The 16,588-nt window shown below is 37.3% G+C and overlaps 5 protein-coding genes across 5 annotated transcripts; all 5 read left to right on the forward strand.

Annotated features, from left to right (window-relative positions):
- Positions 1-534: 534 nt before the first annotated feature.
- On the forward strand, positions 535-1,719 carry LOC135147278 (glucan endo-1,3-beta-glucosidase, acidic-like). Its single transcript, XM_064080197.1, has 2 exons — positions 535-595; positions 680-1,719. The coding sequence occupies exons 1-2, from the start codon at positions 535-537 to the stop codon at positions 1,717-1,719; spliced, it is 1,101 nt and encodes a 366-aa protein (XP_063936267.1).
- A 2,091-nt stretch (positions 1,720-3,810) lies between these two features.
- LOC108227064 (glucan endo-1,3-beta-glucosidase, acidic-like) lies at positions 3,811-7,575 on the forward strand. The gene is made up of 2 exons (XM_017402060.2): positions 3,811-4,049; positions 6,466-7,575. The coding sequence occupies exons 1-2, from the start codon at positions 3,980-3,982 to the stop codon at positions 7,473-7,475; spliced, it is 1,080 nt and encodes a 359-aa protein (XP_017257549.1). The 5' UTR covers positions 3,811-3,979; the 3' UTR covers positions 7,476-7,575.
- A 1,973-nt stretch (positions 7,576-9,548) lies between these two features.
- LOC135147279 (glucan endo-1,3-beta-glucosidase, acidic-like) lies at positions 9,549-11,581 on the forward strand. Its single transcript, XM_064080198.1, has 2 exons — positions 9,549-9,621; positions 9,771-11,581. Exons 1-2 carry the CDS (start codon positions 9,549-9,551, stop codon positions 11,579-11,581), a joined length of 1,884 nt encoding a protein of 627 aa, XP_063936268.1.
- An 809-nt stretch (positions 11,582-12,390) lies between these two features.
- Positions 12,391-13,440, forward strand: LOC135147280 (glucan endo-1,3-beta-glucosidase, acidic-like). Its single transcript, XM_064080199.1, has one exon. It carries the CDS (start codon positions 12,391-12,393, stop codon positions 13,438-13,440), a length of 1,050 nt encoding a protein of 349 aa, XP_063936269.1.
- A 1,285-nt stretch (positions 13,441-14,725) lies between these two features.
- LOC108225586 (glucan endo-1,3-beta-glucosidase, acidic-like) lies at positions 14,726-16,322 on the forward strand. The gene is made up of 2 exons (XM_064079236.1): positions 14,726-14,897; positions 15,192-16,322. The coding sequence occupies exons 1-2, from the start codon at positions 14,828-14,830 to the stop codon at positions 16,199-16,201; spliced, it is 1,080 nt and encodes a 359-aa protein (XP_063935306.1). The 5' UTR covers positions 14,726-14,827; the 3' UTR covers positions 16,202-16,322.
- Positions 16,323-16,588: the final 266 nt, after the last annotated feature.

Consider the following 16,588-nt stretch of genomic DNA (forward strand, 5'->3'; position numbering starts at 1 on the left):
AACAAAATAAGATAGAGATAATTAACGACTCAATATTTTTTTATCTCTATGATATTCGTCTATACGTACTGTGTATTCACTTCTCTCTTATTCTGTCTCTTACTTTTTTCCCGAATAATAATAATAATAATAATAATAATAATAATAATAATAATAATAATAATAATATATGAATTAAAAGTAATTATAAAAATTTAGAGTTAGAGCATTACAATATTCTACCGATATATTATATATTTTTTAAAAAATGATTTAAGAGCATTATTAGAAATGCCTTACGGTGACTCCACAAGTACTCGCGCACACTCATTTGGTCTGCATGTCTTACACCTGGCCAAAAAAATTTCATGCGGCACGCAGCATGCGTAATACCAACACACTTGAGAACAATCTGGATCTTATCTCCCGCACACTCGATCTTATCTATTTCGTCTATAAATATGATTACAATTTATCTACACTCATAGCACTTCTCTGTAGTTATTCTCAACTAGACTTACACCCAGGTTACGGCTACGGGCCTCTAACACCACTATGCTCTCTCGGCTGCTGCTACTGTTCTGCTCGATATTTGCCGTCCTACATGCCACTTCAGGTATACAAATTCACATAATATATATCTAGCTATTTTTTTAAAATTAAATTACATGTATTTATTCTACTGTGTTTATGTAATCAGGTGCGACAGTAAGACATGGCCCGGAAGCAGGACCGCAGGCAGTAGGTGTGTGCTACGGAACATTTGCTACCAATCAACCCTCCGCACAAGAAGCTGTTTCTGTTGTCCAATCTGCTGGAATCAAAAGGATAAGACTTTACGGCCCTGACCATAATGCTTTACAATCCCTTGGAAACACCGGAATCGAAGTTATGCTCGGTGTCCCAAACAGTGAGCTTCAATGGGTGGCCGCGAGCCAAGATAACGCGGACCAGTGGATCCAAGGGAACATCAAGAATTACCACGATGTCAACTTCAGGTATATTGTTGTTGGCAATGGGGTCACTCCATACGAGTTCTCAGGAACTCCCCAGTTCGTGCCTTTTCTCCTTCAGGCTATGCGCAACATCCAGAACTCAATATCCACATCCGCGCAGTTCAATCATATCCCAGTAACCACCGCAATAGACCAATCGGATGCTCTTGTCAACACTTCCCCTCCATCCAAAGCCGAATTCAATCCAGTATTTCTTCAATTTTTCGATCCCATCATTCGTTTCTTGTTTAACACCAGGACGCCCTTGCTAGTGAACCTACACCCTTACTACAGCTACCTATACAATAAGGGTGACATTCCTCGTGATCTACAGAAGAGCACTACAACCTCGCAAGATCCTCGTCTAGAATACGCTACTTTCCAGCGTCGAAGTCCTGTTGTGCAAGATGGACCGCTTGCCTACATGAATATATTCGATGTTATGGTCGACAGTGTATACTCTGCGCTGGAGAAGGCTAATGGCGCCGGTTTGGACGTGGTCGTGTCTGAAATCGGATGGCCAACAGCAGGAGGAGAAGGCACTAGTAATTTAATTGCGGCTACTCACAACAAAAATTTGATTCATCATGTGCGCAACGCTGGTACCCCGAAAAGGCCACTGAAGTTTATCGAGATTTACATCTTTTCCCTGTTCGATGAAGACAAGAGGGGAGACAACAAAAACTGGGGAGTCTTTATGAACAACAAACAAGCCAAGTACCGGATTAATTTTACTAGCCAGTAGTTTCAACAGTTATCTTTATATATGCAGTCCAGTACAAGTCTAATAAATTTTGGGCGTGCAACTATGCAAGACCAAGTATGTAGATTATAGATGTACTAAATAAGGATCTTCTCTGTGTAACCGTGGCTCACAGCAGTGGCGGAGCCAGGACTTTTAGCGAGTGGGGGCACCATATAAATTTCCAGCAACAAAACAAAATATATAAATATATAGCAAAAATATTTACAAGTTCATGTGATAATATTACAAGTTTCCACGACGAGTTTTCATGTTTTGGAATCGCTGCATGATCAGTTCATTGTCAACGCAATCAAAAATTTCCCTTTCGATATATATAACTAAACTATCATTTAACCACTGATCTCCAATGCGAAATCAGCTTTGTCTTAACAAGATGCATTCCTGAAAATACTCTTTCCACGCTTGCTGTTGCCACTGGCAAGATCAAAGACAATGTTAGTAACTTGTATACCAGAGGATACACTTTGAGGATACACTTTGTCCCTTCCTAGTTCAACCATTTTTTTGGCAAGAGCGGTAATCCCTTTCAAATCAGAAAATTCAATACTTGACAGCATATCGGTTATATAATTCTGAAGTTGGTCATCAAGGGTCAGGAGTTCAATCGGAGAAAAGTCTTCAGGATAACACCCACCAAGTTGAATTAACTTTTGTTTATCAAAAGCAACAAACAAATCATCCGGGCACAAACATGAAATGCAGAGAAGTAATGTAGTATTCACCTCATCAAAACGACTATTTAATTCTTGGAGTTGCATATTAAGTCTTGAACTACTTTACTACGTACTAATGACACTATTATTAAGTCTTGATTTCTTTAAATACTAACATTAAGTATCCAAATAAGAAATTCATGTGTGATAAAGCACGGAGAAATGATACCGTTTGGATGAGTTTAAAATAAGTGCTTCTTGCTTAAAATAAATAAGTGGAGTAGAAGTTAGAAGCCAGACAAGCCTTATAAGTGATTAAAGTGTTTGACAAATAAGCAGAAGTCCTGAAACAAAAGCTAGCATTCCTAGCTTTTTATAAGTGCTTCTTGACTTATTACACAAACAGTACGAAATAAGTGCTTCCAACTTATAAGCCCAGAAGTCGGCTTAAAAGCCGTAGCCAAACACCACCATAAAAATAACCATTTTGTACGTTATAGTGTACTCCCAACTCAATAGTGAGATCGTACAGCCGACTCTAGATAATGATAAGAAAAGTTATTATATATTATAAGAAAATTAATATAATAATATAATTATTTAATAATTTTATTATTATATTATATATGTTAATTAATATACTCTGAAACTTGCAATACCGAGTAGAGAGTTAAACAAAATAGAGTTAAAATTTATGTCCAAGCTGTATAGCCTGGACAAAACTCATACTCCCACATTAAAAATTATTTTTCATTACTTGTACGTTGGACTCAATCTAAATTGCTGTGTGAATTAATTGTAAGAGGAAATAGTTTCATTTAAAATATGGGTTCGATCGTACATTGCCAACCTTTTATTTATTTATTTATTTATTTATTTTTTTGCCAGAACCTTTTATTTATTTTTAAAACAATTGTACAGTAGCGTAGGTTCTAGTCCCTCTCTAGTCGATGGCATAGGAAAATATTACGCAAGAATAGCTAGCATACGGATATACTCCCTCCATTCCAAAATAATAGTCACTTTGACTTTGTGTACGTATTTTGAGGTGGAAAAAAAACGTATTTTTACATATTATTTTTAAAAATTTCTTTTTCTGAATAAAAATAGAGATGTTAAATTTTTATTCAGAAAAAAAAATTTCAAAAATAATGTGTGGAAGTATGTGTTTTTTACATCTCAAAATACGTGCACAAAGTCAAAGCGACTATTATTTTGGAATGTAGAGAGTATATAAAATCAAACAATTATCTGCGTAACATCTTTATTATTTTTTTCTTTTTTTATAGAATATATCATTTTTTTATTTACAATATATTTATATTGCCACGTATTCAAACAAATTATTGTAGCTCGCCACGTATACAAATTTTAGGCCATAGTTATCTGATACTTCATCTCCATTATTATCAACTTTGCATGAATTCATGCGGCATGCCGCTGCTGGCGCCTATTATGTACAAACTTCCGAACAATCTCGAGCCAACTCGATCCTCTTTCTTTCCCTGTATAAATACTGCTTCAAGCTTTAGGTAAAGCTCCATCCATCCAAAGTCTAAGTAGTTAAGTTCCACTGCTATAGCACTATGTCTCCCAAGGTGACCACGTTGCTGCTGCTACTTTCCTCTCTCTTCGCCTTCTTGCAAGCTACTTCAGGTGCCCTAACACACATATTTCTGATGGAAAATACTTTTTTTTTTTTTTTTTTTTGTCAGGATCTACATACTCGTAGATGAGTTGTATCATAGATACAATAAGCCGCACCGAAAGATACGCAAAATATCTCCGGACGTTTAGATAATAAGACTTTAAAGTCCGAAAAGAAAACCCGTAAGGTCTTTTTCCAAGTTCCTGAAAATCAAAGCAAACAAATACAAACATAAGAATGATAAATTAAGTAAAAAAATATGTGGGGGAAACTAAACCCAAATATAACATATAATTCCTGACGAAAGTATAATAATATAACAACTTATTCAAACATAAGAGTATAATTAGAAATTATAAAAATATGATACAATAATGAAAAGTTATAATGTCTAACCAAAGTAAGTTACTTTGGTTAGACACACAAAGAAATCATAATAAATACTAATCTTTCCTTACGAGGACAAAAATACATAGATTAAAATTTAAAATTTTTGTTAGGAAACGAATGAAAAGAATTAATCATTCTCTATAAATTTTTTATTAAAAATTTAAATAATATTTAAAACCCAATCAACATAAGTTTATTTTTATTATCCAATTAGTCAGCAAAGGTTATCACTAGCATCACAAAATATAAGAAATAATATATTCCAATTATTAATCCAAAACAAAATATCCGTACAATATTCATCTAGGACAATAATCGTGTCAACCCATAATGGTCCAAAAATATATGCCATCAATTATGGCCACCCAAAAAATGGTACTCCCTCTGTCCCATTTTAACTGATGTTTGACTTTTTAACACGTATATTGAGGTGTAAAAAAACAATATCTATACTCAATAAAAAATTTCAATTCTTATATCAAATAAAAGTTTAGACTCTAAACTTTTATTTGATATAAATTTTATAAAAAATAATCATGTTTAGATGTAATTTTTTTAACATCTTAAAATACGTGTAAAAAAGTCAAAAGCAGTTAAAATGGGACAGAGGGAGTACAAATTCCTTGAACATAATCAAGACCTAAATAAAAGCCATCAGTTATGGCATCCAATAAATTCTAATTAATAATTAATAAATTAACAAATTTAATATGCCATTTAAGACGAATAAAAGCACATAAAAACACTTACCAAACACACCTCTATTCAAAAACATGAATACCATCAATTATTCCTAATATGTATATGAATATTTAATTCCATCTAATTTATAACCGAAGAATTTAATTCCTTCCTATCCAAAATTATTGCACACTAACACATATACATGTATAATATATAAAATTATCCAATAATTAAAACATTTGATATTCAAATCATAACAAATCAATAATCTATTCGTACATGCAGCTAAAAACAATTTTAAAAACTAAAACTTATAATGTTGAAAGATCAAACACACACTAAACACATCCACCAACCAAGAACTACCAAGAACATAAAGAACACATATAAAAATTAAAACAAAACTCCGTTTTCGACTAATATTGTGACCAACCACACTAAATCCGGCCAAGATAAAACAAGTTGGATAGACTCAACAAAATTAACAACTTAATTCGAACAAACTTCAACGAATTAGAAAAGAATCCAATCACCTAAAACAACCCTATACTACCTCAACATAAGAAGAGAAGAGGATAAACATGCACTAATGTAAATCTACTATCATAGTAAAATATAAAACTAATAAAACAAACGAAAAACACACAACAAACATAAAAAAAAGACGTACCTTCTAAAGAGACGGAGAGAATTTGATTACAAATAAAATAAAAATATGATATTACCGATCTTAAAATAAAGCCCGTAAATCATCATCAGATCGGAATTCTGACGAGAAAAGAGATCGCAAATCGAGCTTTTTCATAAAACTCAACGATGAAGGCGAAGGAGATGCACAATTTTCAACAGAAAAAACCGTACAGAGAGACCACAGCGAGTGGCCAGTTGACCGATTTCTTCTGAATCTTCATAACACGTATATGTTATTTAAATCACTTCGGAGGACAAAAAGAGTATCTACTTGTTGACGAACAATGACCCTCCGCGAACTAGAACACAGCAAGAAACTATACCAGAGTCCAGAGAGGACAAAAGTGAAATGAGATTTCTGCGAGTGGCAATCCTTGCTTGGAATTTTGAGTGGTCCTAATACTTGGTTCATGTAAATGTATACAAAATTTTATACATTTATTATGTGGTGGGTCTTAATTATGAGCTATCTGTATTTACATCAACAAGCTCAATTAAAACCAACCACATCAATTGTCATATTATTATATACAAATTTTTTGTACATAATTTTGTACACCTAGCGCTACTCATTTGTGATTCACGGCCACCGTTATGTGATGATACTTGAGTAATCTTTTCGTAATATTAACTGTTGAGTGTTTATTTATTGTTCGGCAGGTGCTGGGCCGCAAGATGTGGGTGTGTGTTACGGATCATTCGGCAACAATCAACCATCCGCACAAGAAGCCGTGTCTCTAGCCCAGTCAGTTGGGATTCGGAGGATGAGACTCTATAGCCCTGACCGTAACGCTCTCCAAGCCCTCAGGAACTCCGGTATCGAAGTGATTCTTGGCGTACCCAACGACCACCTTCACTGGGTGGCGTCCGACCAGAGGAACGCCCACGAGTGGGTCCAAGGGAACGTCATAGACTATTCCAACGTTAACTTCCGGTTCATTTCTGTCGGGAACGGAATCACTCCATTCCACTCTCAGAACGCCCGGTTCGCGCAGTTTCTGCTCCCAGCAATGCAAAACATTCGCAACGCTCTTTCGGCGTTTGGATTACAGAACAGAATTAGAGTCTCCACCGCCATCGATCAATCAGAAGTCCTATCCCAATCTTTCCCTCCTTCAAGTGGCAACTTCAGGCCCGAAGTTCGACAATTTATTCAGCCGATTATTCAGTTCCTTGTCAAAAACGGCAACACTCCGTTGCTAGTTAACTTTCACCCCTACTTCAGCTACATCCACAATAAGCAAGACATTCCTCTACAAATCAACAAGGGTAAAGGCAACCGAGACGCTCGTCTTGATTACGCTCTCATGAGGTCTTCCGACATGTTGGTACAAGATGCATGGCTGAGGTACACGAATGCATTTGACGCCATGGTTGATAGTGTACACTCTGCAATGGAGAAGGTGGGTGGAAACTCCTTAGACATTGTGGTTTCTGAAGTTGGATGGCCTGCAGCCGGAGGACCTGCAGCGAGCAATCAAAACGCGGCGACTCACAACAGTAACTTGATTAGGCATGTACGCAACAGTGGAACACCGAAGAGGCCTAAGAAGCGTATAGAGACTTACATCTTTTCTATGTTTGATGAGGACAGGAAGAGCGAAGAGAATCTGAGGCACTGGGGCATCTTCTGGAATAATAAACAAGCCAAGTACCGGATCAACTTTTAAAGACAGTAACTGATATTAGTGGACATGTAACAGTTTGTATGTATAATAAAGTTTGAACATGTATCTCCGAGGATTGTACGTGACCACTTCTTAATAAGATGCTACCAATGGCTTCAACTTTTGTAGTGTATTCAGTTCCATTTTAATTTCTGAACTCAAAAACACAGTATCAGAAATATTAAACTAGTACAAAATACATTTTTGGCGTCGCACTTTCAGCGTCGGTTTACAAAGAACCGTGGCTTATAGTATTCAATTGCGTTGGTTTTTACTTTAACCGACACCTTTTGTCATCTTGGCTGGATCAACTGCGTCGGTTGGATATTAAACTGACGCTTATACCTCTCAAAGGCGTCGGTTATTTTTATGGCAACGCTTTAAAGTGTCTATAGCGTCGGTTATTTAACAACCGACGCTAAAGGCTCTATCTTATGCTACGGTTAACCTTTAACCGACGCTGTTGGACTACTTGCTTTGACGGTTAATCTCTAACCAACGTTACTGACGTTATCTGCTTTTCCGAGTTACCCGTCGCACGAGAATCCAGTAAGCCAGGTCTTCTCACGTGTATTTTATCATATAAAATGCTTTACATAATAATTTCTAGATTATTTATAAAATTGAATTTATATTACAATATTATAAACATTATTTTATTTCTTATAATATTTTTTCGACTATATTAATCTATGATATACTTTTGCCTATAATTTTGAAATTCATTTTTACAAGTAGTTATATTATAAAAGAATTTCGAAATAAATATTTTAAAAAAATTTGACATTATAAAATTTTTTACTATACATTTTTATAATATTGTAATGCTTTTGCAAGTTATGTATTCCGCGAGTAGCCAGTGAGCTAGTTTCATTCTGATGAGTTATCTATGTAATGATCAATTATCATTTTGTTTGTCAAGGTTCATTATAATGAGTCCTCTCATTATTTCGCTCACATAAACTATATAACTAAGAGCAGCAAGAAAACAAACTGTTACAATGTCATTGTCTCAAAAAGGCCTGTCTTTTACCAGTAAATGGAACTTTTCACAACGTTGGTACACTTCACATTGCGACTTTAAGAAGCGCCCTTTAGATTGAATTCTAACAGCACAGAAATCACATCAATAACTGAACATGGAAACCACTTGATATAATTACTGTTGATCAGGAAGAAGTGATATCAGGTACTACTCTTTCTAGTGATACCGGCAATTTCCCCATCAACAGAAGACCAAGAAGAGAGCTTAGAACTATGACATACTGAATTCTGAACAGCAAAAGGCTCATCATGTCCTAACCTGTGTCTCGGGGTGCTTGCTGATCTTACTTTTTCCTTGGTTGATTTAGTGCTACCCATATAAGACGGAAATTTAGGAGAGTTTGGCAAAGAATTGTCATCTGTATTTGACGAATTCATATCTTAAATTATCACGCGGTGAATGGAGGAAGAAAAAGGAATAATAGTATTTCTTGTTGAAATTGGCTTCTTTTTCGAAAGACTTGGTCAGTTCGCCACATGTATTCTAATTTTAGAAAAAATACGACTTAAGCCATAGCTGTCATTTGTTCACTTTGCCACATATATTTCAATTTTAGAAAAAATCCGAATCTAAGATACAAATTAATGTGAACAACTTTGGTGTATACAACTCATTAGAGTTTATCATAAGCTCATAGCTATCGCTTATTTGAGAGAACAAGCCACATACTAAAAGAAACTTAAACACGTAACTTCTCATATAGTAAATAACCCTGTATGCATGTGAACAACTTTGGTGTGTACAACTCATTAGAGTTTATCATAAGTTCATAGCTATCACTTTTGTGAGAGAACAAGCCACATACTAAAAGAAACTTAAACACGTTACTTCTCATATAACAAACAACCCTGCATGCATGCCATCTGTCCCTCTTTGCCTGCCAAGTTAATATGCCCATAATATTGGCCAGGTACATTATCCATTACCCTATAAATAGGACGCACTTATATGCATATCATCATAAGAAAAAAAAATAACGTTTCCTCTATATAAAAAACACCATTAGAACTAGCCTCAAGTTCTTAAATAAAATGCATTCCAAGATCCCTCTTGTGTTACTTTTACTTTCCTTACTTGTCACCGGGTCTTTGCATATTACTACAGGTACGTGTATCACTAAACTCCTCGGATTAATAGTAATTTCATTTCTATGCAAATGCATAGGAATATATTATAATAACTTGGTTATGTAATTAATGATTATATCATTTTATATAAGTATCATAATTTGCTTGTATATTTAATTAAAGCAGGTTCTCGTCTGCTTAACGAACAACAAGTTGGAGCCCAACCAACATGCGGACAAGAAGTTGGAGGCCAACAACCTTGTAGCCAGCAACCAAGTGGTCAAAAGCCTAGTGGCCAACAAGTCCAACAACCAGGATCCCAACAAGGAAGTGGTCAACAACCTGGTGGCAATCAAGACCAACCACCAAAAGTCGAACAAGGTAGCCAACAGGGAGGAGATCAACAAAACTGTGGCAAACAAGTAGGAGAGGCATCCCAATGCGGTCAACAAGGTCAGCAAGGACAACAAAGCCAACAAGGTCAATCGCAAGGACAACAAGGTGGAAACCAACAAGGACAAGAAGGTGGAAGCCAACAAGGACAACAAGGTGGAAACCAACAAGGACAACAAGGCCAACAAGCTGGAAGCAATCAAGGCCAGCAAGGTGGAAACCAACAAGGACAACAAGGCCAACAAGATGGAAGCAATCAAGGTCAGCAAGGCAAACAAGATGGAAGCCAACAAGGTCAACAAGGTGGAAACCAACAAGGCCAACAAGGTGGAGACCAACAAGGTCAGACAAGTCAACAAGGTGGAAGCCAACAAGGACAACAACAAGGTGGTAGCCAACAAGGTCAAGGGCAACAAGGTGGAAGCAACCAAGGACAACAAGGTGGAAGTAACCAAAGTCAACAAGGTCAACAAGGTGGAAGTAACCAAAATCAACAGGGACAACAACAAGGTCAACAAGCTGGAAGCAACCAATGTCAACAAGGTGGAAACCAACAAGGACAAGGACAACAATCTTGCGGTCAACAAGGAGCACAACCTGTAGGTATATGTTATGGAACATTTGCTGACAATCAACCAACAGCTCAAGAAGCCATCTCTCTCATCCAGTCCGTTGGGATTCAAAGAATGAGACTATATGGTCCTGACCATAATGCTTTACAATCTCTTAGAAATACAAGAATTGAAGTTGTGATTGGCGTCCCCAACGAACAACTTCAATCAGTGGCCTCTTCACAGGATAACGCTAATCAGTGGGTTCAAGACAACATCAAAAATTATCAAGAGGTTAATTTTAGGTACGTTGTAGTTGGTAATGGAATAACTCCAGCCCACGATCAAACTTCTCAGTTTGCGCAGTTTGTTCTCCAAGCCATGCAAAACATCCAGAACGCAATTTCGGCGTGTGGGTTCCAAAATAAAATCAGAGTCACCACTGCCATTGATCAATCTGAGATTCTCATCCAATCTTGTCCACCATCACAGGGTCAATTTAGGCCAGAAGTTAGACAGTTTATTGACCCCATTATCCAATTTCTAGTAAACAATAACAACGTACCATTGTTGGTAAATCTCCACCCTTACTTTAGCTATGTGCACAACAAGGCAGATATTCCATCAGAGTTGGATGCACATGGCAACAGCGGACAAACTCCACGCCTTGAATATGCTACTTTCCAACGTCAAGATCCAATTATACAAGATGGACCGCTTGGCTACACAAATGTTTTTGACGCCATGGTTGATAGTGTACATTCCGCTCTAGAGAAAGCCGGTGGATCATCTTTAGACGTGGTCGTGTCTGAAATTGGTTGGCCAACTGAAGGGGGTGACGCGGCTACTATTGAAAATGCATCAACCCATAACAACAAGTTGATTAACCATGTACTCAACAATGGAACTCCAAAAAGACCTCAGAAGCGTATCGAGACTTATATCTTCAATTTGTTTGATGAGAATAAAAGAGATTCCGAGGAATTTGAGAGGCATTGGGGAGTCTTCAACAACAACAAGGAAGCGAAGTATCAGCTCAGTTTCCAGTTTTGATAATATAACATGAATGTATTATGTTTATGTCTAATAAACGTTGGCATGTATGGCTGTAGGTTCTAAATAAAAGAAGCTATACGTGATCACTTTCTTTTAATAAAATGGTATGTTTACTCCTTAATTACCCCTTTATGAAATAAGATATAGATAATTGACGAAGCAATATTTTGTATCGGTCATAGACGTGATAGTCGTCTATACGTATTGTCTATTCACTTTTCTCTTATTCTGTCTCTTACTTTTCTCCCTAATAATAATAATAATAGAATATGGATAAAAAGCAATTATAAAAAATTAGATCGAGTTAGAGCTCTAACAATATTCTATGTAATAATTATTTATTACAAATCATATATTATATTATTTTTAAAAAATAATTTAAGAGTATTATTAGAAATGCCAAACGGTGACTCCACACGTACTCGCGCACACTCATCTAGTTTGGATGTCTTACACCTGGCCAAAAAAATTTCATGCGGCACGCAGCATGCGTAATACCAACAGACTTGAGAACAGTCTGGATCTTATCTCCCGCACACTCGATCTTATCTATTTCGTCTATATATATGATTACAATTTTTCTCTGTAATTATTCTCAACTAGACTTACACCCAGATTATGCCACGGGCCTCTAACACCACTATGCTCTCTCGGCTGCTGTTACTATTCTACTCGATATTTGCCTTCCTACATGCCACTTCAGGTATACAAATTCACAGAATATGTAGTAGTACTTTTGCATCCATGTTGCTATCTAACTAATGTTTAAAACTAAATTTCATGTCTTTATTCTACTCTCTCTGTTTATGAAATTAGGCGCGACAGTAAGACATGGCCCGGAAGCAGGACCGCAGCCAGTAGGTGTGTGCTACGGAACATTTGCTACCAATCAACCCTCCGCCCAAGAAGCTGTTTCTGTTGTCCAATCTGCTGGCATCAAAAGGATTAGACTTTACGGCCCTGACCATAATGCTTTACAATCCCTTGGAAACACCGGAATCGAAGTTATGCTCGGTGTCCCCAACAGGGAGCTTCAATGGGTGGCCGCAAGCCAAGATAACGCGGACCAGTGGATCCAAGGAAACATCAAGAATTACACGAATGTCAACTTCAGGTATATTGTTGTTGGCAATGGGGTCACTCCATACGAATTCTCAGGAACTCCGCAATACGTGCCTTTTCTCCTTCAGGCTATGCGCAACATCCAGAACTCAATATCCACATCTGCGCAATTTAATCATATCCCAGTAACCACCGCAATCGACCAATCGGATGCTCTTGTCAACACTTCCCCTCCGTCCCAAGCCGAATTCAATCCAGCGTTTCTACAATTTTTTGATCCCGTCATTCGTTTCTTGGTTAACACCAGGACACCCTTGCTAGTGAACCTACACCCTTACTACAGCTACCTATACAATAAGGGTGACATTCCTCGTGATCTACAGAAGAGCACTACAACATCGCAAGATCCTCGTCTAGAATACACTACTTTCCAGCGTCGAAGTCCTGTTGTGCAAGATGGACCGCTTGCCTACACGAATATATTCGATGTTATGGTCGACAGTGTATACTCTGCGCTGAAGAAGGCTAATGGCGCCGGTTTGGACGTGGTCGTGTCTGAAATCGGATGGCCAACAGCAGGAGGAGAAGGCACTAGTAATTTAATTGCGGCTACTCACAACAAAAATTTGATTCATCATGTGCGCAACGCTGGTACCCCGAAAAGGCCACTGAAGTTTATCGAGATTTACATCTTTTCCCTGTTCGATGAAGACAAGAGGGGAGACAACAAAAACTGGGGAGTCTTTTTGAACAACAAACAAGCCAAGTATCGGATTAATTTCAGTAGCCAGTAGTATGCAAGACCAAGTATATAGATTATAGATGTACTAAATAAGGATCTTCTCTGTGTAACCGTGGCTCACAGGATCGAAGCTATGAAAATCAAACTATTGTGTGCTCAACAATTTCCGATAACTACTTTACTACTAATGACACTTTTATTAAGTCTTGATTTCTTTGAATACTAACATTAAGTATCCAAATTCATGTGTGATAAAGCACGGAGAAACGATAAAAAAAATAACCATTTTATTATAATGTACTCCAACTCAATAGTGAGATCTATATATATATATACAGCCGACTCTAATGATAAGAAAAGTTATTATTATAAGAAAATTAATATAATAATATAATTATTTAATAATTTTATTAATTATTTTATATATGTTAATAACTCTGAAACTTGCAATACCGAGTAGAGAGATTGTCAAAATAGAGTTAAAATTTATGTCCAAGCTGTAGCCTGGACAAAACTCGTACTCCGATATTAAAAATTATTTTTCATTACTTGTACGTTGGACTCAATCTAAATTGCTGTGTGAATTAATTGTAAGAGGAAATAGTTTCATTTAAAATATGGGGTCGATCCGTACATTGCCAACATTTTATTTATAATTAAAACAATTGTACAGAAGCACGGTTGGATAATTCAAATGGTTAAGAGCTGTTCTAGGTCATGGTTCGATCTTGTTTCACCCCGAAAATTTATTAAAACAAATATTAATTTATTAGGTTATAAGGCTTATTTGTCGAGAAAGTAATTATACAGTAGCGTAGGTTCTAGTCCATTCTAGTCGATGGCATAGGAAAAGGAAAATATTACGCAAGAATAGCTAGCATTCGGATATTATTTGTCGAGAAAATATTATACAGTAATGCTAGGTGGACATAATTGTGTACAGAAAATTTGTACATAATGATATGGCAAGTAATGTGGTGGATTTTAATTGGAATGGTTGGTGTAAATGCAGGGGGTCATCCAATTAAAATCTACCACATGTCATTATGTACATGTTTTTGTACACAATTATGTGCACCAAGCATTTTTCATATATAAAATCAAACAATCATCTGCGTAACATGTTTATTTTCTTTTTACTTTTTTTATAGAATATATCATTTTGTTGATTTATAATATATTTATATTGCCACGTATTCAAACAAATTATTGTAGCTCGCCACGTATACAAATTTTAGGCCATAGTTATCTGATACTTCATCTCCATTATTATCAACTTTGCATGAATTCATGCGGCATGCCGCTGCTGGCGCCTATTATGTACAAACTTCCGAACAATCTCGAGCCAACTCGATCCTCTTTCTTTCCCTGTATAAATACTGCTTCAAGCTTTAGGTAAAGCTCCATCCATCCAAAGTCTAGTAGTTAAGTTCCACAATATGTCTCCAAAGGTGACCACGTTGCTGCTGCTACTTTCCTCGCTCTTTGCCTTCTTGCAAGCTACTTCAGGTGCTCTAAAACACATATTTCTCATGGAAAATACTTGGTTCACGTAAATGTATACAAAATTTTATACATACTAATGTGTGGTGGGTTTTAATTAAATTGAGCTCTCTGTATTTACATCAACAAGCTCAATTAAAACCAACCACATCAATTGTCACATAATTATATACAAATTTTCTATACACAATTTTATACACCTAATACTACTCATTTCTGATTCACGGCCACTGTATGTGATGATACTTGAGTAATCTTTTCGAAATATTAACTGTTGAGTGTTTATATGTTGTTCGGCAGGTGCTGGGCCGCAAGATGTGGGTGTGTGTTACGGATCATTCGGCAACAATCAACCATCCGCACAAGAAGCCGTGCCTCTAGCCCAGTCGATGAAGATACGGAGGATGAGACTCTATAGCCCTGACCGTAACGCTCTCCAAGCCCTCAGGAACTCCGGTATCGAAGTGATTCTTGGCGTACCCAACGACCACCTTCACTGGGTGGCGTCCGACCAGAGGAACGCCCACGAGTGGGTCCAAGGGAACGTCATAGACTATTCCAACGTTAACTTCCGGTTCATTGCTGTCGGGAATGGAATCACTCCATTCCACTCTCAGAACGCCCGGTTTGCGCAGTTTCTGCTCCCAGCAATGCAAAACATCCGCAACGCTCTTTCGGCGTTTGGATTACAAAACAGAATCAGAGTCTCCACCGCCATCGATCAATCAGAAGTCCTCGCCCAATCTTTCCCACCCTCAAGTGGCAACTTCAGGCCCGAAGTTCGACAATTTATTCAGCCGATTATTCAGTTCCTTGTAAAAACCGGCAACACTCCGTTGCTAGTTAACCTTCACCCCTACTTCAGCTACATCCACAATAAGCAAGACATTCCTCTACAAATCAACAAAGGGAAAGGCAACCGAGACGCTCGTCTTGATTATGCTCTCATGAGGTCTTCAAACATGTTGGTACAAGATGCATGGCTGAGGTATACGAATGCATTTGATGCCATGGTTGATAGCGTACACTCTGCCATGGAGAAGGTTGGTGGAAACTCCTTAGACATCGTGGTTTCTGAAGTCGGATGGCCTACAGCCGGAGGACCTGCAGCGAGCAATCAAAACGCGGAGACTCACAACAATAACTTGATTAGGCATGTACGCAACAGTGGAACACCGAAGAGGCCTAAGAAGCGTATAGAGACTTACATCTTTTCTATGTTTGATGAGGACAGGAAGAGCGAAGAGAATCTGAGGCACTGGGGCATCTTCTGGAATAATAAACAAGCCAAGTACCGGATCAACTTTTAAAGACAGTCACTGATATTAGGGGACATGTAACAGTTTGTATGTATAATAAAGTTTGAACATGTATCTCCGAGGATTGTACGTGACCACTTCTTAATAAGATGCTCCCAATGGCTTCAACTTTTGTAGTGTGTTCAGTTCCATTTTAATTTTTCTGAACTCAAAAACACAGTATCAGAAATATTATACAAAATACACTTTTGGCGTCGCATTTTCAGCGTCGGTTTTATAAAGACCGTGGCTTAAGTACTCAATAGCGTCAGTTTTTATTTTGACCGACACTTTATGTCATTTTGGCTGGGTCAACGGCGTCGGTTGTTTATTTAGCCGACGCTTATACCTCTCAAAGGCGTCGGTTCTTTTGTACCGACGCTTTAAAGTGTCTACAGC

This window comes from Daucus carota, chromosome 6 (assembly GCF_001625215.2).
Source record: "Daucus carota subsp. sativus chromosome 6, DH1 v3.0, whole genome shotgun sequence".
NCBI classification, from domain to species: domain Eukaryota; kingdom Viridiplantae; phylum Streptophyta; class Magnoliopsida; order Apiales; family Apiaceae; genus Daucus; species Daucus carota.